The 17165-nt window shown below is 39.1% G+C and overlaps 1 protein-coding gene across 1 annotated transcript in view; it reads left to right on the top strand.

Moving 5' to 3' along the window:
- Positions 1-16537, top strand: part of ctnnbip1 (catenin, beta interacting protein 1) — a 30510-nt gene extending 13973 nt beyond the window's left edge. Inside the window, exon 4 of the mRNA XM_034695949.1 lies at positions 13795-16537. Coding sequence (XP_034551840.1) covers positions 13795-13853 — 59 coding nt within the window. The 3' untranslated portion in view covers positions 13854-16537. The remainder of the gene's footprint in view (positions 1-13794) is intronic.
- Positions 16538-17165: the final 628 nt, after the last annotated feature.

The raw sequence follows: 17165 nt of genomic DNA, 5'->3' as shown, positions 1-17165 counted from the left end.
AATAACATAAAATAAAATAGAGACTAATGCACACTAACAATAAAATATATGTAATTAAAATAAGTTAAAGCATCAAAATTAAGAATACAAATAGTTAAAATGAATAGATTTAAAAAGGGTAAGGATAAGAGTTGAAAATAAAACTAAGGCTAAAAATATCAATGAAACTGACTAGATAAATAAATAAAAATAGAATAAGATAACAGTTAAATTACTAAAATAATAAAGAAACATGAAAATCAATATTACAGTAAAAGGTAAGTAATAAAATTGTTAAACCCTACATAAAAGCCAGACTGAATAAATACGTTTTTAGTTTACATGTAAAAATCAACTTTTTTAATGCTTGGATGTTTTTTTTAGGAGGTAGGGACAAAGTGTTTATTCAGCTCATAAACGCCAGCTTCACCTGTCACAGGACTGAAACTTTGCTGGGACAAAAACAAGGGGAAATCCCTCCACGCACATGAGCACTTACCCCAGCAGGCCTGAAATATTCCCTGACTCTGCAGTGAGGCCGACTCAGCGGCCCACCAGCCCTGTAAGATTACTCACATAGGCTGAAACAAGTGACTCATCCAACGCCTAAGTGCATCACCACTCTGAACGCTGCTTCTCACAAAGGGGCTAAATTTAGCACTGGGATCAAAGTTTGATGTATTCATATGATAAAGCAGTTCAATGATTGTGCGCTGCTGTTGTTGCAAGATTCATTTATGATGGTCGTACTATTTCAGAGCACCAGAGGGGGATGTTGAGCTTCTCGGTCACCTCCTTATTTTCCAGATTTTTAGGCCACAAGAGGGTGCTACAACAAAAATAATATATGTGGTGAGACACTGCAGTTATCAAAGAAAGCAGCAGCAGTGTCCCAGATGATGTTTACATTTTCTGTGACTAGACTTATCAGTGTCTTCCAGACTCAGTCCAGACAGTGTGGTCAGGCAGGCACCCTGCTGTCCCCCTGTGGTCAACCAGGCCTAGCTTTGATATTGATACCTCAGGGGAGCTTTAAATCTGGAAAATGATTTGGGATGCTTTACCTGTGGTACATTGTAAGGTCTCATTGTCTGCGTCCTTATTCAGCTAAGAGAGAAAAACAGCACTGTTTGAATTATAGATGTGTGATCTTCTGTTTTAGACTAGGATTTGGTTTATCAATCAATAAATCAATCAGACTTTATTTATAAAGCGCTTTTCATACAATGGCATTGTAACACAAAGTGCTGTACATAAAACAACCTACAATAGAATAAATTAAGAAAAAGATCCCAGCCCCAACCCCAAACCCAACCACAATCCTATGGTTAATAACACAATAATTGCAACAATAGAAATAAAAACAATAACAAATAAAAAAGAAGTTGAAGAATGAACTGAGGAAACGCTCTCATGATATCTTAATGAGGAAACACTGGAGGTAAAATAAGATGTTAAAACTCAACACAGGAAATTAAAATCACCAAAATAAAATACATTTCTGAAATAATAAAACACTAAAATATTAAACCATTAAAAGAAACTAAGATGCTATACTTAAAAATAAATAAATAAATTAGCACATAAATAAAGTAGAATAAAAGTGACTAAAATTTGAACTAGATAATAAATGAATAAATAAAACTGTGAAGAATAAAACTCAGTTAACAGCGAGACTAAAAAGATAAGTCTTGAGTTTTTTTTATTTTTATGATTATACAGTGTAAAAGGAGAAATTATTTTATCTTTTTGTCCTCTTCTGGTGTTTTTATCGTCTTTGTTCTAACCTGCAGGAAATTAAACTGCATTGTCATAAATTCTGCAATATGGTATGAACTGTTAACATTTCACAGTCGGGTATTGCATCATGGTCCGTGTTAGTTCCCTTATTATGGCATGTTTCTTCATCAGGCAGCAGAACAAAAAGCGTTGCGTCACACAGAAAGGATGGTGTCAGTTCTCAAGAAGTACAGCACCAAAAGGGCGATTGCCACCAGTTTGAATTCATTAATTTATACAGGATGTTATCTGCCTGTTTGAATAACTACAAGCTGACTGTCAGTTTGTGCAGTTTGGCCTCATTCTGTGTCTTCATGCCCTTTAGTAGGAACAGGACTCCATGTCTGTGCTTTGTCAATACTGCTAAGAAGAGCCTCATCAATAATGCACAAGTGACTGGGGAAAGGTGCTCGGGTTATGCATTATACATCACAAAAACAGACACATTTAGAGTGATCTGGCATCCTGCCATCTTCTTAGTGTGCCGATAAATAATTTGTGGTCAGAGCCTTATCTGAATACTGTGATTAGGCATTGAGGAGGTAGCTGTTCGTTAATCACTTTTAAACGTGGCACTGGAGGACAGCAGTTTGTAGGTATCAGCACATTTAGGATCCTGTTAGGCGGTGTGAAGAGGTTCAGTTACATGAAAAAGGAAGTCTGCTATTTGATCTCATTCGGACTGAGTAACAGGGAGGAAAATAGATGAAAGAGATCATTTCATCACCTAGCAACCTGCACTGCCATTGTGCCTCTTAAAACGTGCAGAAGCACAGACATCAAACAACAAATCACCCACGTGGAATCAGACAAAGCAAGGTTCAATCTGATCCTTGTTTGCAAAACGAATAGAATTTTGATTATTGAGTGATTAGCATTTAAACATTTAAGAGAAAGAAAGAGAATTCAATTGAATCCAACGTGTTAGATTTCTTGGAAATGGGTGTAGAGGTAATTGTTGTTTACTTAATGTACCTTCTCATACCCGCTCTACCTTTAGACCTCACACTTCAGCATCAGTAGATATTACTTTTTTTAAAGGTTAGCTTCAACAATAACAAGTGTAGAAAAATATTAACTGTGCTGTAGAGATTTAACCCACCATGCTTTTTGATAGCTCACCTCCTTTTGTCTCCGTTTTTAAAAGCTCCCCCCTCCAGCACAGGTTTAGTGTTAGCAGCAGAGCATGAATTACTGTTGCATTTGCAACAGCTATAATAAAAAGCACATTGTTCTGTCATTGCTGCTCAGCTGGCTGTTTTGAAAGGAGATAATTAAGAGTAGATGACTCACCTCCTTCAGCTTGTTAAATAATACAGCACTACTCTTAGTGTATTTTACCTCTCATACAATAAGCATTGATGAAGGATTGTTGACTCTGAGGAGCTTTCAGAGCATTAGTTATCATAACATGTCACATTGCTCCAATTAGAAAAAAATCAGCCTCTGTCTAGAAGTTTTGATGAGTATGGATTGAGTCTGCTGCTTATTCAGGAGGTTTGATACCAGCGTCCTCAAAGGGTCTCAGCATGGAGCAGTAATGTCAAACATGGATCCTCAATCGATTGACGGCATACTTAGAAAACACTCAGAGCATTCTGATGTGTTGGAGACTCATTTAAATCTGTATTCAGGAAACATCAGAGAGAACATGAAGAGTGCGAGCACATGAAAGTTAATGTGACACAGTGTAACTGTCAGTTCAACAGATTCTGATAAGAAACCTGATGTGTAGTTGTTGCAGTCTAATCTGTCTAAAAATGTTGTCATGAACTATTTAGAAATCCTTCCCTCAGACTCTGCTCAGCTTTAAATGTTTCTTCTGGTCCCTCATGGGGAAAAAAAAGAGATAAACCCAACTCAGGGCTGTCGCTCATGTTTCTTTTAAGTCTTTGGGTCACTGAATTTGCATTTCAGATAGTTTTAATTGGCTGATTACCATACATGCAAATATAGAATTTTGTTTTGCAATTTTAATCAGACCAAAAAAGAATTCTTTGCTAAAGGCTCTGAAGCTGAAATTATTTTTATGTATACATTTCTTTTTTTGTCATTCAGCTTCCTGATTGATGTAGCTTCTTAGTGGAGGTGCAAAGGATTGTGGGCGTCAGGACTTTGCATAATAAACTTGAGTTTTATAATAAATTGAAATGAAGTAGGAACTCATTACGTGAAGTCTTGTTTTCTGTGACTCTGTTTCACTGTTAATTGCTGAATGATGATTTAGTAACTTACTGCACTGAAGAAGTCTTTACAATCAGGCAGTTGTTCCCATGTTAACTCTCTTATTAACAGCTACACATGAAGACAGCTATATCAAGACTTGTTTTCTGCTCTGATGTGACAAGGAAAGTTAACTCCTACTAGAAGGATGTCTGGGGGCCTAAACAAAAGAGGATAGAGAAAGAGGGGTTGCTATAGCAACTTCAGTTGTCCCAGGAAAACCAAGCTTCCCTGTGGGTTTTGGTGCTGTTGCGACGTGCTGCATCAGTAGATAGAAGCAGGTGTCATTAGGGGGCCTTGAAGCAAGCTGGAGTGCTAATTACACAGCCAGAGTGTGATATTCCAATCTCTCCCCGTCAGTCCCGTCCCGTCTCACAGAAATATGGGTTCTCTTGTTTCAAATATTTCTGCAGCCGTGGGCAATCAATACGATCTTGTTTCTTTTTCTCTGTTTTACAATCCCTCGTATCACACAATCCTTAAACCTTGCCTGTAAGACTAAAAGCCACGTGACACACTGCAAGGACCCACCTTTTATTTAACGGCATGACTCGGGCAGAGAGTGGTATTGATTCCTCGGCTCCTCTCTGCAGCATGAATCAGAGACACGGACACAGACATAGATTTTTAAGTAGTACTATCACGTCTACTTCACTCAACGCCCTGAAACACAGGAGCTTCATTTTCTATTTGAGTCGACTATCTGCTCCATCAGAAATGTGTCAGTAGGTAGGTTACAGTTTTGGTTGTATGGTCTAGGGATGCACGATATTGGTTTTTTTTTGCCGATATCCGATATGCCAATATTTTACCACTCATTTAGCCGATTACCAATACCGATATATTTTTTCCCGCACACCTAATTGCAGAGATCATTGATTCTCACCTGTATTGGAATTAGCATACAGTATTATGGTGATACTATTATCACATTTGTTATGTAATATTAATTTCTTGTGCAAAATAAGAAAAATACTTAATACTTAAAACTGCATATTTATTTACGACAATTGCTTTCAAACAAAGTGTAGACAAAAAGATACATCCTACTTAAAACTTGGATGATGCTCTCCCTGAGACAATCATAACAAAACCCACAACCAGGGCAAATTTGGCCAATTTCACATTTGACATAGTAACTAAACCTAACCTCTGTTCACAGGGAACATGTGAAAAGTGCAACTGTACAGCAATTAAACTCAAATTAAATAAAATGGTTTACTCTTTGACAGTAAATATGCCTATATTAGTCAGCTACATGTACCTTACAGACTGCTGCTTAAATTCAAATTTAACTTCAAACATGAGCCTAACATGTGTGCAGCAGCTCATTATTTTATCGGTTAATTATATCAGCTGATATCGGCGTGTTGGCCGATGTCAGATAGTTCATTTTTAAGCCAACATCAGCCGATACCGATAATGTGACGATAATATTGTGCATCCCTAGTATGGTCACATGATAAAGCATGCCCTAACTCTGCTTTTCACTTCATTTGACAACTTAAGTTATGTTGAGTCGTGGACCTACACACCAAAAATCTGTGACCTATTAAGCTGATTGACTTTGTGTATGTGGCTTCTGTAATGTCAGATTCATCTTTGAAGGATCTAGTCAGTTGTCTGCTCCAACTTTGACCTAATTTGTAGTGCTCGTGCAAAGTGAAAACAAACCATTACACAAATCTAGTATCATTCATCTGCACGTTTTTTTATTTATTACATTTTTTAGGACTTAATGTTGTCCCTTAAACCAGACACAATTTGAAGGACAACACTGTAACATGGACGTCTTTTTATGACATTTGAAATTCTTCTTGTGAAGATCATTTGGCTGGAGCTCATTAGAAGAGAGGAATTCGCTGCAGATTATCTTTTTATGTTTCATTTGGTTGCCCATGAAGTCTTTTGGAAATACATACTTTAAAAACCCTGAACAGTACGTTGACAGTAATATTTGCCTTTAAAATAATATCAAAGTGTGAGGCGCAGAGTTTTCTGCAATACAAATCTGAAACATGAGTAATCATCATTAAAAGAAAAAGTAATAAAAGATGAAAAGTAAACTTTCTAAACTGAGTTATAAAGAAAGAGGACTTTTGAATAATTACTTTAAATACACAGCAATGTTACTCTGAAACTGAACTCTGCTCTAATACAGTGTAAAAGTAGACCTGCTGTGTTTGTTTATGTCAACATGTTGAGCTGGACCACACACACACCCCTGTTGTGTGCCATGCTTCTTAACCCGCCCCTGCTGTCGCTGCCATGAGGGTGGGTGGAGGGTTGGGTAGGGGGGGATCCCGTGTCTTTATCCTCTCAGCTGACCCTGCACAGATTGTGACCTCAAATGCTGCTGCTGCTACTCTGACTAATAACTGAGTGCAGCACTGGAGTCAGAATGTGGCTGCTTCTTTGCCTATTCAGACTGCAGGGCTTGAGAGACCCAGCAGGGGGGCCTTAAACTTCAAACACACTCCCTTTGGGTTCATTTCACAGCCCTCTTATCCTTTGAGCCTCAGTATGTACTCTTGTTCATTTCAGGGTACTTTTTCTCAACCACTTATTGATTTTTGTTCTCAAAGCAATGTGAAGAAACACCTTGTTTGCTCTTTGGTAAGTTCAGTTAAATAGATTAGTACAGCTAGGGATTTACCGACTAATCATTTATTCATTGTCTATTCATGATCTATAAGGGATGCACTGATCCCACTTTTTAGGTCCCGATACCGATCCCTGGGTTTTGGTATCTGCCGATACCTATACTGAACCAATCCGATCCCAGTATTGATTTAACAATCTTTATTTCTTATTGTGATGATAAAACTAAGAAACATGTTTTGGCAACTTCAGGCTTTTCTGACTTTGTGAACCAAAATAAAATGAACATTTTTAAACTGACAGTATCATTATTCAAGATATTATAATTATGTAACAGCAGTTTGGTGAGTTCTTCATAACCAACAGATATTACAATTCAACTTTAAACCTCAGCAGTGGATAAGAGGAATTAAATATTCTGTATAAAAAAACTGCTTCAAATGAGAAAACACACGGGAAACACATTAAAATTAGAATTATGACACAAAATAATGCAAAAGAGCTGACATGTTCATGCAGGCTGGGGTTCAGGAAGAGCAGTGTCAGCAACATTATTTACGTGATGGTGAACTGAACCTGGGTTCAAGTGCTAAACCTGAGGGTGGAATCCCTTTATTTCAAGGACCAGGAACAATTCAATCCAAAAACCTGTCTGTTTTTTTCACACTTTGAATCCATTAATACAAGGTTTCTTGTTTATTTGCAGTAAGCTACAGCTGACGTAAACTTCCTCTTTTGGGCGTCCATTATAGAACTGACAGCGTTCACTCAGCAGATATATCTTCACATAGCTTTTAACTTGAACACTTGGTCACTACTTTAAGTTAATAATTGGAATGTAAACAACATGGAAAAGGAGGTATTAGCTTGAAGCTGTGTGTTGCTAAAGGCTGACTACAGCTGAATGAAATGTCAGAATACTTTAGAACAGTTCCTAGAGGCATTTATCATCATCCAACGATTGCCGATGGGTTCGGAAATTGGTGTTTCTTAAATGTCAGAAACAAGTTAAAAGTCCCCATCTGGAACAGGCAAGGTTAGAAATCGTTTTTTTCAAATCAATTTTCCCAGATTGAACCCACACTGAAATAGTGTGTCCATTTTATTTTCCTAAAAAGACAGTAATGAATGAGATGGCTCTCCCTTGTTTCAAAGTATTTATAGACCACAAATCGGATGACATGCCTGTTGATGCTATCATCAATGTAATTTGTCCGGAGCCTGTTCTGTTTGCTCCCATCAGACGGGGTGAGGAGGGGATCAGCACACATCGGAGGGTGGGGCCGGAGCTGCATCCCTGAAAGCCCTCTCCTCATAGGCAGCAGCAGCCTGATTTTTATCTGTCGCTAGGCAACAGCTTTGAGGGACCTGGCGTTTGCATCGTGTTTGCTTGAGCTTATTTGTGTATGTGTGTGTGTGTGTGTGTGTGTGTGTGTGTGTGTGTGTGTGTGTGTGTGTGTGTGTGTGTGTGTGTGTGTGTGTGTGTGTGTGTGTGTGTGTGTGTGTGTGTGTGTGTGTGTGTGTGTGTGTGTGTGTGTGTGTGTGTGTGTGTGTGTGTGTGTGTGTGTGTGTGTGTGTGTGTGTGTGGCAGGGCGAGGTCCAAACATGACTTCCAGTTTAAGTGCTACAGTAAAAACCAGATATAGCCCAGCCATTCACTGGGCTCTCTGGTGTATTTTGAGAGCATATTCTGCTGGTCGCTGGGCTCAGGTTGCACAGTGTGTCAGACACGTCCTTCCTCTGACCCGCCCACTACACATGGGTGAACTCCTCCAGCCAGCTGCGCAGAGTTTCAGACTGGCAGGTATTGTGATAAATGAGTGCTATTGCAAGCTTCTGACCAAAACATCATCCTGAACAGCAGGGCTACTCAGCAGTTTTGAAGTTCAGGTCAGGGTCCCTATTGTGTCATATTACATAATATTCCTCTTGTTAAAACATTATTATCCCTACGTGCTTCTCAGAGCAGATTACATTCATCTTATTAACTAAAGAACATAACGTCTCGTCCAGGGTTTTTTATCTCCTCTCCTCTCGGGGTGCTGTTTTTGCAGATTGGCTTCCTCTTCAATAATCTGGTAGGCCTAGGAACTCCCACTGGACGAGGAACTTCAAAGTTCATATTAAAAAAGGCAACCCTCCCCCAAACGTCTCCATCTTAGCAAGCTCAAGTCGACCTCAATAGAAACATGCTAATTACCCACTTGCAGAGATAACAAAATGAATCAGAAAAATTCTGTTTGGAGGGTCTGGGCTGTCTGTGATGGAGAGTTCGCCTTTTGTGCCAAATAGGAGCGGAAAATCTCAGTCCCTGGCCTACTTTCATATCTCCACAATAATTAAATCTAACGAGCATTTCGAGGCTTGGGTGAGGAGAGAAAAATTTTTTTTGTATCAGGCATGCACAATGTGCTGTTGGGAATTATTATCAACACTCTACAAAGGTGTAGACATTGCTTATAGCACTGTAAATGAGATCGCAGATTGTCAGATATTCTTATTTCAGAACATAAGCACGCTTACTTTCAGCAGTAGCAGCTAGTTGTCATCGTTTAAGAGACATCTTTATAATTAAGGGTTCAAAGACACCAGAAATGTCTCTGTATTTACTTTGTGGTCTCAAGTATTTCACACTTAATTTCAAACAAGAAAACACATTTCACCAGGCTGTGGGAGAGGGATTCATTCCCCCTAGTTTATCTGAAGGAAGCAATTCAAGCCTTCTCTCTCTCTATTTGGAGAGTTTGTGGACTGAAGCACGTCACAGGATGAGGACAGTATGAAAGTAGGGGAGAAAAAACATCTTTCAATAGTCATTCCTACATTAAATTGAAGCTTAAGGTGTTGGCTTGAAATGTGTATCCATCTCATTTTCCAACTCATTGTAACAAAGAGGCAATTAACTATCAAAGACACTCTGACACATTGTGACAACCAACCCCATCACGGGGATGGTTGTCACACACTATGGGGTTGGTTGTCACAATGGTATTTCAATGGGAAAAATCTTTTAAAAAAGGCAAGAAGACAGAACTAAATTTGAATGTTATATTACACTGACAAGTGATAGGCCTACATAACTTAATACATTTTAACATAAAATGAGGAACATGTACAGGAAACACATCTTTAGGCCGGCCTATATAACAACATAAAGAACAAAACAAATAGGCCGAACAATAATGACCTACTCAACTAGGCTACATGCAGTCACTGTCTGAGTTACAGTGATGGCAAATGTAGGGTCTGCACACTCCAACTAATTTCACCATGCATGATTTTGCCAACATAGGGGTTGGTTGTTACATGTGACAACCAACCCCAAAGAGAATGTGACGACCAACCCCAACTGGAACTTTTTGCTAGCATCAAGGCTAACAACCATCTAACAACTACTTAGCTAGCTAATAAAAATCTAAACTATAGCTTTCCCCTCACACTTTGTAAGGGGAACACTTGTTTTGTTATAAACCCATCCTTTAAAAGCCTAGAAGAAAAATACTGAGGAGCTGAATATTTACAATTTGACATGAAAAACACAAAAAGTCCTCTCACCTCAAGTTCAGCTGTCTTACTCCAGAGAAGACTATGGGTGCTTCTCAAAGCTCTAAACGTCCATCCTTCCGTCTCTTCCTCGCGTCTCTTCCTCGCGTCTCTTCCTCGCGTCTCTTCCTCGCGTCTCTTCCTCGCGTCTTAGTCCCGCCCACCAGAGATGCGAGGAAATGAAACCAGAGGAGAGAGGATATTTGTATTTAGAGAAATGAGACGTCCTCTCCTCCGGAGCGTCACGTGAAGCGACGTCGGTTTGTGATGACGGCTTTAACAGCTGTTTGTGTCTGCACACATGTTCACTGTAATAACTCTGATAAATATAAACAGTAACAGAGCTCTGTCTCTGTGTTTACATGTTTAACACACACCTGCACATGAAGAGAATCAGCTCTCTGTTTATTCTGTCCTGAAGCATCGCGGATCGATTCACCGGTAAAATGCCTCATTATTAAATCATTTATTACTTTAAGGGAAAATAGAAACCATGCAACTCTTTTCAAACCCTGTGCTCATTAATGATCAGCCTCGTATGAAACTTTATTAACCTGAAAGGAAATATAACAAGTGTTTTTACTAACAGACAAACTTTACTGTCAGACTTCTCTTCATGAAGAAAACGAGAACAAACGGGGAAACTAACAGGAGGAATAACTGATCATTGATATATATTCTATCAATGATGTTAGACTCTATTACTCTATTTCATTAGACAGTGAATCTGACAAAAACAATCAGATATAACATAATTTATCCTCTGTTATATTGAATTTATGATTTTGCGATCAGTATTTTGTTTTTAAAATTCACATCAAACACTTTTCCATCTCAGCTCATCACATACAGACTGTTTAGAAACCGACGGATGTTTATGATCTGTTTCAGGGCACCCTTAATGACTGTTTTAAGGTCCGTCTTTTCTCTGTTATTAAACTCCGCTGATGTTAAGTTTCGGTTAAGTGCGAGCCGCTGCAGCGTCCAATCAGTGAGTGATATTCGATAAGGGGGCGTGTCTGTCAGAGAAAAGACTTCCGCAAAGTCTGCTCTCATGTTTCCTCGATTATCCCTCCTCGGATTAGTCTCCTCTCTCCTCTCTCCTCCAGCAGCGTTTAGAGGTTTGGGACGCAAGTTAAAATGGCGCGTCAGTAAGTACTTCCGGTTTGACCGAGGAGCGAGGAGACTGCAGTTTAGAGCTTTGAGATGCACCCTATGTAGGTGAGTTCTGATCCTAATTCTGGAAATGTCCATACCCCAATTTGAGAGACAGCGCCCTCTGGTGGCGAGATATAACTAGTTGCCAACCAACCCGTGTGACAACCAACCCCGTTCTCCCCTACAGTTAGATATTTTAGGTACTAAAGGAACCATGTGTGTTTTTGATTTATCTTAGTCAAACAGAAAAAAGAAAATATGTGTTTATTTCTAGGAGAAGAACTGTCTCAGCAAGCCCAAATCATTTGATGAACCACAGTTGGCAGCAGACTAATGAATGATTCCTTGTTAAACAAAAGCCAGCTGACAGAGTCCCATTGTTTGTCTGGCAGGAGCCATTAGTTGACTCAACTCAGATAAGACTCCAATTATTGCTTGATGCTCATTCACTTGGTGAAAGTGAAAAGAGGCACAAAACAAGAAAGAAAATCAGATGTATGTTTCTTTTATTTGGGCCCATTGAGTCATGTCAGCAGCATTAAAATCACAACTCAGTATCTGGTGGTGTTTACTGACTGACAATCTTGTGCCTCAGTCTGAGCTGCAGCAGCAGAGAAGATTTAGCCATATTGAAGTCCCAGATCTATGTGTTATCACGTCAAAGCAGGAAGCAGCTGCCAGCAGGACACTCAATGCGTTACAGTATCTCTACATCAGAGGGCCTTGGTGGCAGGGGAGTGCTTTCTGTTACAGGTGAACATCGCAATAGACGACATTACCTGAACGCACCGTTAAAGGATTATTATGGCCGTGCATTTTCCTCCTGGCTTTTAAAGTCACAGCTGACGGGATTTAAAGGGTCTAAGAACCTAAAGTAGACCTGACTCAGTTTACACTTGACGCTTCTATTGGTTTAAGATGATCTGATTGCCGATGGAAATTGAAAAAATGTTGAAGATGTACTGAGATCGAGTGATTCTTACAGAACGGAGCCAAGTCTTGGGCCCACGTGGACAGACTAAACTCTATTATTTTTGTAGCAGTCCACTTCATTTCCCTGACGTGTTTCTGAATAAGAACGATCCCTTGTGTGATCCCCTAGGATTATGTTTCACTTTGAGGCCTCACATTTTCATTAGGGCTGTTGAAAGTGACGCAATAATAACACGTTAACTCAAAGTCTCCTTAGCGCCACTAATTTATTTGACGCACAATTAATGTGCGCATGTTCTGTGTATGACCCTCGGCCTGCCCTGTAGTTTGGGAAATCAGAAATCGATACAGAAGCATCATAACATTGTGGTTGACAAGAGGAAATGAATAAAGAGGGTGTTTTGAATGACAAGTTCAGCGTTAAAGCACTGCCAGATGGTTCTCTGGACAAGACCAAAGTTATCTGAATTTACTGTCGATGTGACGGAGACACATGGACAATGCGTCTGTTGTTGTGATGCATGAGCTCAATCACTTTATGTTGAGCTGCTTAAAAAAACAGGATGTTTAGTTAGTTTGATATTACATGGTGGTAGTGTAACGCCGTGACTTGTTTAATCTCTTCGGAACTGTTAAACTTCAACAGCGTTACCTAGAAACTGAATTAATTATACTTAAGGGCTGTGGGGAAGAAAGAGCACGGGAAAACTTCTGCTGTAGGTTGTGATGCCTTTAATGACTCTTCCTCAACATAGGACAAAAGCACATCTAACACAGGTGCTACCTTCACTTCAACTCAAAACCATATCACCCTGAGCAACCTTAAAGAGGCAGTGCAATATATGAAATAGAAGTATTTCAAACTTCATTAAAGAACTCAATGATACAAATACTTAGACCAAAATAAATCTCATCTTACAGTAGTATTACTAAGTAATGTTACATTCAGGTCAAAATGCCCTTTCAGCATATTTTTTGAGCATGCAGTACCTTTGATGTTGTGTGGCGATTGTTCTGAACAGTATTTATCATTGTTTTGGATTGCTGCAATAATAATAATAATAAACGTGCATTTGCATAAAGCAAGCATATTTGTTCACTCCCATGTTGATAAGAGTGTTAAAAACTTGAAAATTATCCATTTAAGGTACATTTAGAACAGATAAAAAAAAATGTGCAATCAATTTGAGATTAATTGCCAGCTAACTACGGACATCATACGATTAATCGGGATTAAATATATTAATCGATTGACAGCCCTAATTTTCATAGTTTATTATCTGCACTTCAACATTATCGTTGATTTATCTGTTGACACTGAAGTCAGTAGTCTTTATTGTGTCAGTAAAACATTACACAAAAGGTTTTCTCTTCATGTTTTCGATTATTATGAATCCAGATCTTGCTTTTATAAAACATCAGCTAGTTTTCTGTAGAAGCCCTTTATTGCTGACTTCTGTAAAAATTACAGCTTTCTGTTTCAAAAGAGCCTTTTCGATAAACATCCCATCTGTTGGATTTAATCAACCCTGTTTGGAGGACTTGTTTGACATTCTGCTGTTTGTCCTGTGTTTCCAGGTGCAGAGGACGTGGTGATGGCATTCTCGCGGTCAGAGACGGAGGACCGGCGCCAGTGACCCTGGGCCCTGCAATCCCCCACCCCCCTCCATTCCGCCCCACTACATCCTCCCCTGCATCCCGTCCCAACCCGCACGTAATCCATGAACGACCCAAACTCCACAAACACAACACTGATGAGCTCAGGAGAGAAGGGGCACCTGGGAGGGATGAAGAGGAGGGGAAGAGACTCCAGGAGGCGGAGCTGCCTCCCTCTCCCCCAGCCTCTTCCATCCACCAGCTCCTCCTCACACAGGCTGGCACACCATTACCTGAGATGCACTCAAGTGCTTCACTGTGGGTTTAAAGCCTTGGTAACAAGGCCGTCAGTGAAAACACTCACAGATTGTGTGGATGAATATCAAATGTAGTTTTTTTTCTTTTGGGTGGGAGGGTTCTTGTTTTGTATTATTTTGTCTTTAGACAGTGTTAAGTGTTATATCTGCTGTGGTCACTGGAGAAACTGACCAATCAGCAGCTAATTGAAGCAAAGAGAAATATAGTTTTGGTCAAGCAGCAAGTGTGAAGAACGATCATGTTAGGAGAGAGATTTTAATTATTTCTGTGCTCCCTAACGGGGCTACAATTGTTTTTGATTTAGCTGTTCTGTTATAAATGCTTTTTATTCTGTCACACGAGGGGCCTCACTTATAAACAATTAGTGTAAAAAAATCCATGATGGGTTCAATTCTCCCTTAGAGGTTTCATAAGCACATCAACACATCTACTGAATCCTGCAGTGTTGGAGAGGAGAAGTAAAATACAATTAGCTAAACTCTGCCCTGTTTATTCTTTAACCATGCTGCTGCAGGAAGTCAGTAGAAGGACTCAAGCGCAGTAAAGTGAGTTCTGGTCAACTCTTGATCTTTTTTCTCACCTTTAAGCTGCTACAGACATTTTTAACACATCAGTCTTGATTAGTCTAATGATTTGGCTCTCTGATTAAGCAATACTCTCTGCTGTGTAGACTCTCTGTCTGTAAATGGCCAAACCAGATCTGTGAACCAAAAAAACACAAGTATTAAATCTAAATCAATATCTGCAGCATTTTACTCTCTGTAGCATTTCTCTTTGTGGATTTTCAGCATGAGCTATGTGAGTAAACATCACAGGGTCACATGGCCTGGTGGCGTGACTGGTGTGATCTGGAAATGTAAAGAGCTTACACAGTTTTCTACAGTTTTATAAATGAGGCCCTGTTCGTTCTCCTGCTGCTTTATATTAAACCATAGGCTGTTGAAAGTGCAACGGGTCTTTCCTTTTGGGGAAAGCGTAAATAATTAAAGACACTAGCAAAGATAATAATCACATGAAACACAGGTGGACAGTTTCTCCCAAACATTTACTGCTTTTGGGTTGTTGTGACATGTAAAACTTTTTTTTATTGTACAGATGGTTGGGAAAATACAATAATGAATTGTGCCAATTGTATTTTTTGTTGTTTTTTTATCTGAAAGATGAAATTAACATTATGATCAAGAAAATTGAAAAGAGGAAGGCTGTAGCTGTAATTTATTGTTTACTGATTTGACTCCCTGTTCCCGGAACACAACATAAAAGATGGAGAGCTCGTAGATGAGACAGCCTGACATGAGTCGCTCTTTACAGCCATCAGCTGTGACTCCTTGTTCACACTAAAACCACACAAACTCTAATTTTAAACTACAAGTTAACTAATCATGTGAAGCAAACATATGAACTGTGTGCTAACTCTGACTGTACTGTATCTCTTGCACTATGATCAGTGGGATATTTGCAAAAAATACATTTTGATATTTAGCACAGGGATTCTACGTTTGGTGTGGTGGATAAAAGGAAAACTTTGTAGACATTTTTATTTCTTCAGCGATTTCAAAAAAAAACTTCTGTGATAATTGATTCAACTGGAATATCTGAAAAGAATATTTGTTAACACCTGACATGTTTTTCTAGCGACATGCTCAATATTTAATGTGTTTTAAGTACAGTTTGTTAACTTGTATAACTTAAAATAATTGTAACGTAATGTTTTGAAGCCAAGCATGTCTGCCTCCTGGTTTATAATGTTCATTCAAGTAGAGCTGAGGATCTTTGAAGCTTTGCCACAATGACCATTGTTTGTACAGTCTAGACGTCTGTGGAAGCTCTGAGCTCTTTTAAAATATCAAAAAAATCTTTGTTTCTCAGTGGGTAAAGTGTTATCCTTCAAACCTTGTTGGCAATAACTTCTTTTTGAATGTCCTCAGCAATCATCGCTGCCAACAGATCTGTCACAATGTCCGCCTACGACAAAGAAATTTGTCTATATATGTTTACTTTTGTTTTAAAACATTCTTTATTTGTCTATGCATTGTTTTGTTTTTTTTCTCTAAAAGGCGTCTTACTGTACATTTTACCTATCAGGGTTGTTCTGCAGCCTTCGTTCAAGTTGTGGATGAATGTGAGTGTGAGTGTGTGGACACCATTTAACTTGCTCCAGTTTTGTTTTCAGCATGCTGTTGAGTTGGGTTAGGATCGATGTATCTTTTTACTGTGATGATCTGACGTTGCCTAATTGTTTCTTTTTCTTTTTGATTTTTTTTTTGTGTTGCCTTTGTATTTTATTTTCCTCTCAGTCGACATTGATTAGTTGGTTTCGTTTTGTATGGCTGCTGACCATGTCTTGACTTAATGCTTCCAAATCCTATACCAACTGAACCATTAAAGATATTTTAAACAGTGAAAAGTTGCTTTGTCTTGTTTTCTTCACAATAAAGCTAAACTCATTCAAACATGCAGGCCCAGAGATGAAATTGTATTCTTACAGGTCCTCTCACACTGATCACCCCGAGAAAACAAAATGTAACAAAGACATAATAAGGGTTAAATGATGTTACTTTGTCTCTCTTATCGTCAAAATAAACAGAAAACAAACACATCAGTCTGAAAAGTGAAAAATGCAGTTTGTTTCTTAGGACCAGTCTACATAGTGGACTTAATCTAAAATCTTAAGATGTTGGAGATGACTTTTCTGCACCGAGTCTACTCTCTTGCTTGTTGTGGGTCTTTCAGCCAGATGTTTTTGACTTGGGTGGCCTAACTGGGGCACTCAAGTATGCAGGGGTGGCATGAAGTATCTGCACACACTCATAAAAGCATTAACTTGCCCTCTCTGTCTCCCCCAATCAAGTCTACTGTGGCGACTGACATTCATGTGTCATACAGATGTAACACTCCTGTGTTTTATTGTTTTTTAATTTGAAAAGTCCCTCGCGGATGCCTCCCTTTAGAGGCTGGGAGAAGGCCCTGGGTAGACCCAGAACTCCTTGGAGGGATTATATATCCCACCTGGTCTGGGCTTGCCTCAGGATTCC

Source organism: Notolabrus celidotus, chromosome 11 (genome assembly GCF_009762535.1).
Source record: "Notolabrus celidotus isolate fNotCel1 chromosome 11, fNotCel1.pri, whole genome shotgun sequence".
Classification (NCBI taxonomy): domain Eukaryota; kingdom Metazoa; phylum Chordata; class Actinopteri; order Labriformes; family Labridae; genus Notolabrus; species Notolabrus celidotus.
The sequence above is the reverse complement of the archived record's forward strand: the minus strand, read 5'-3'. Positions and strand labels throughout refer to the sequence as shown.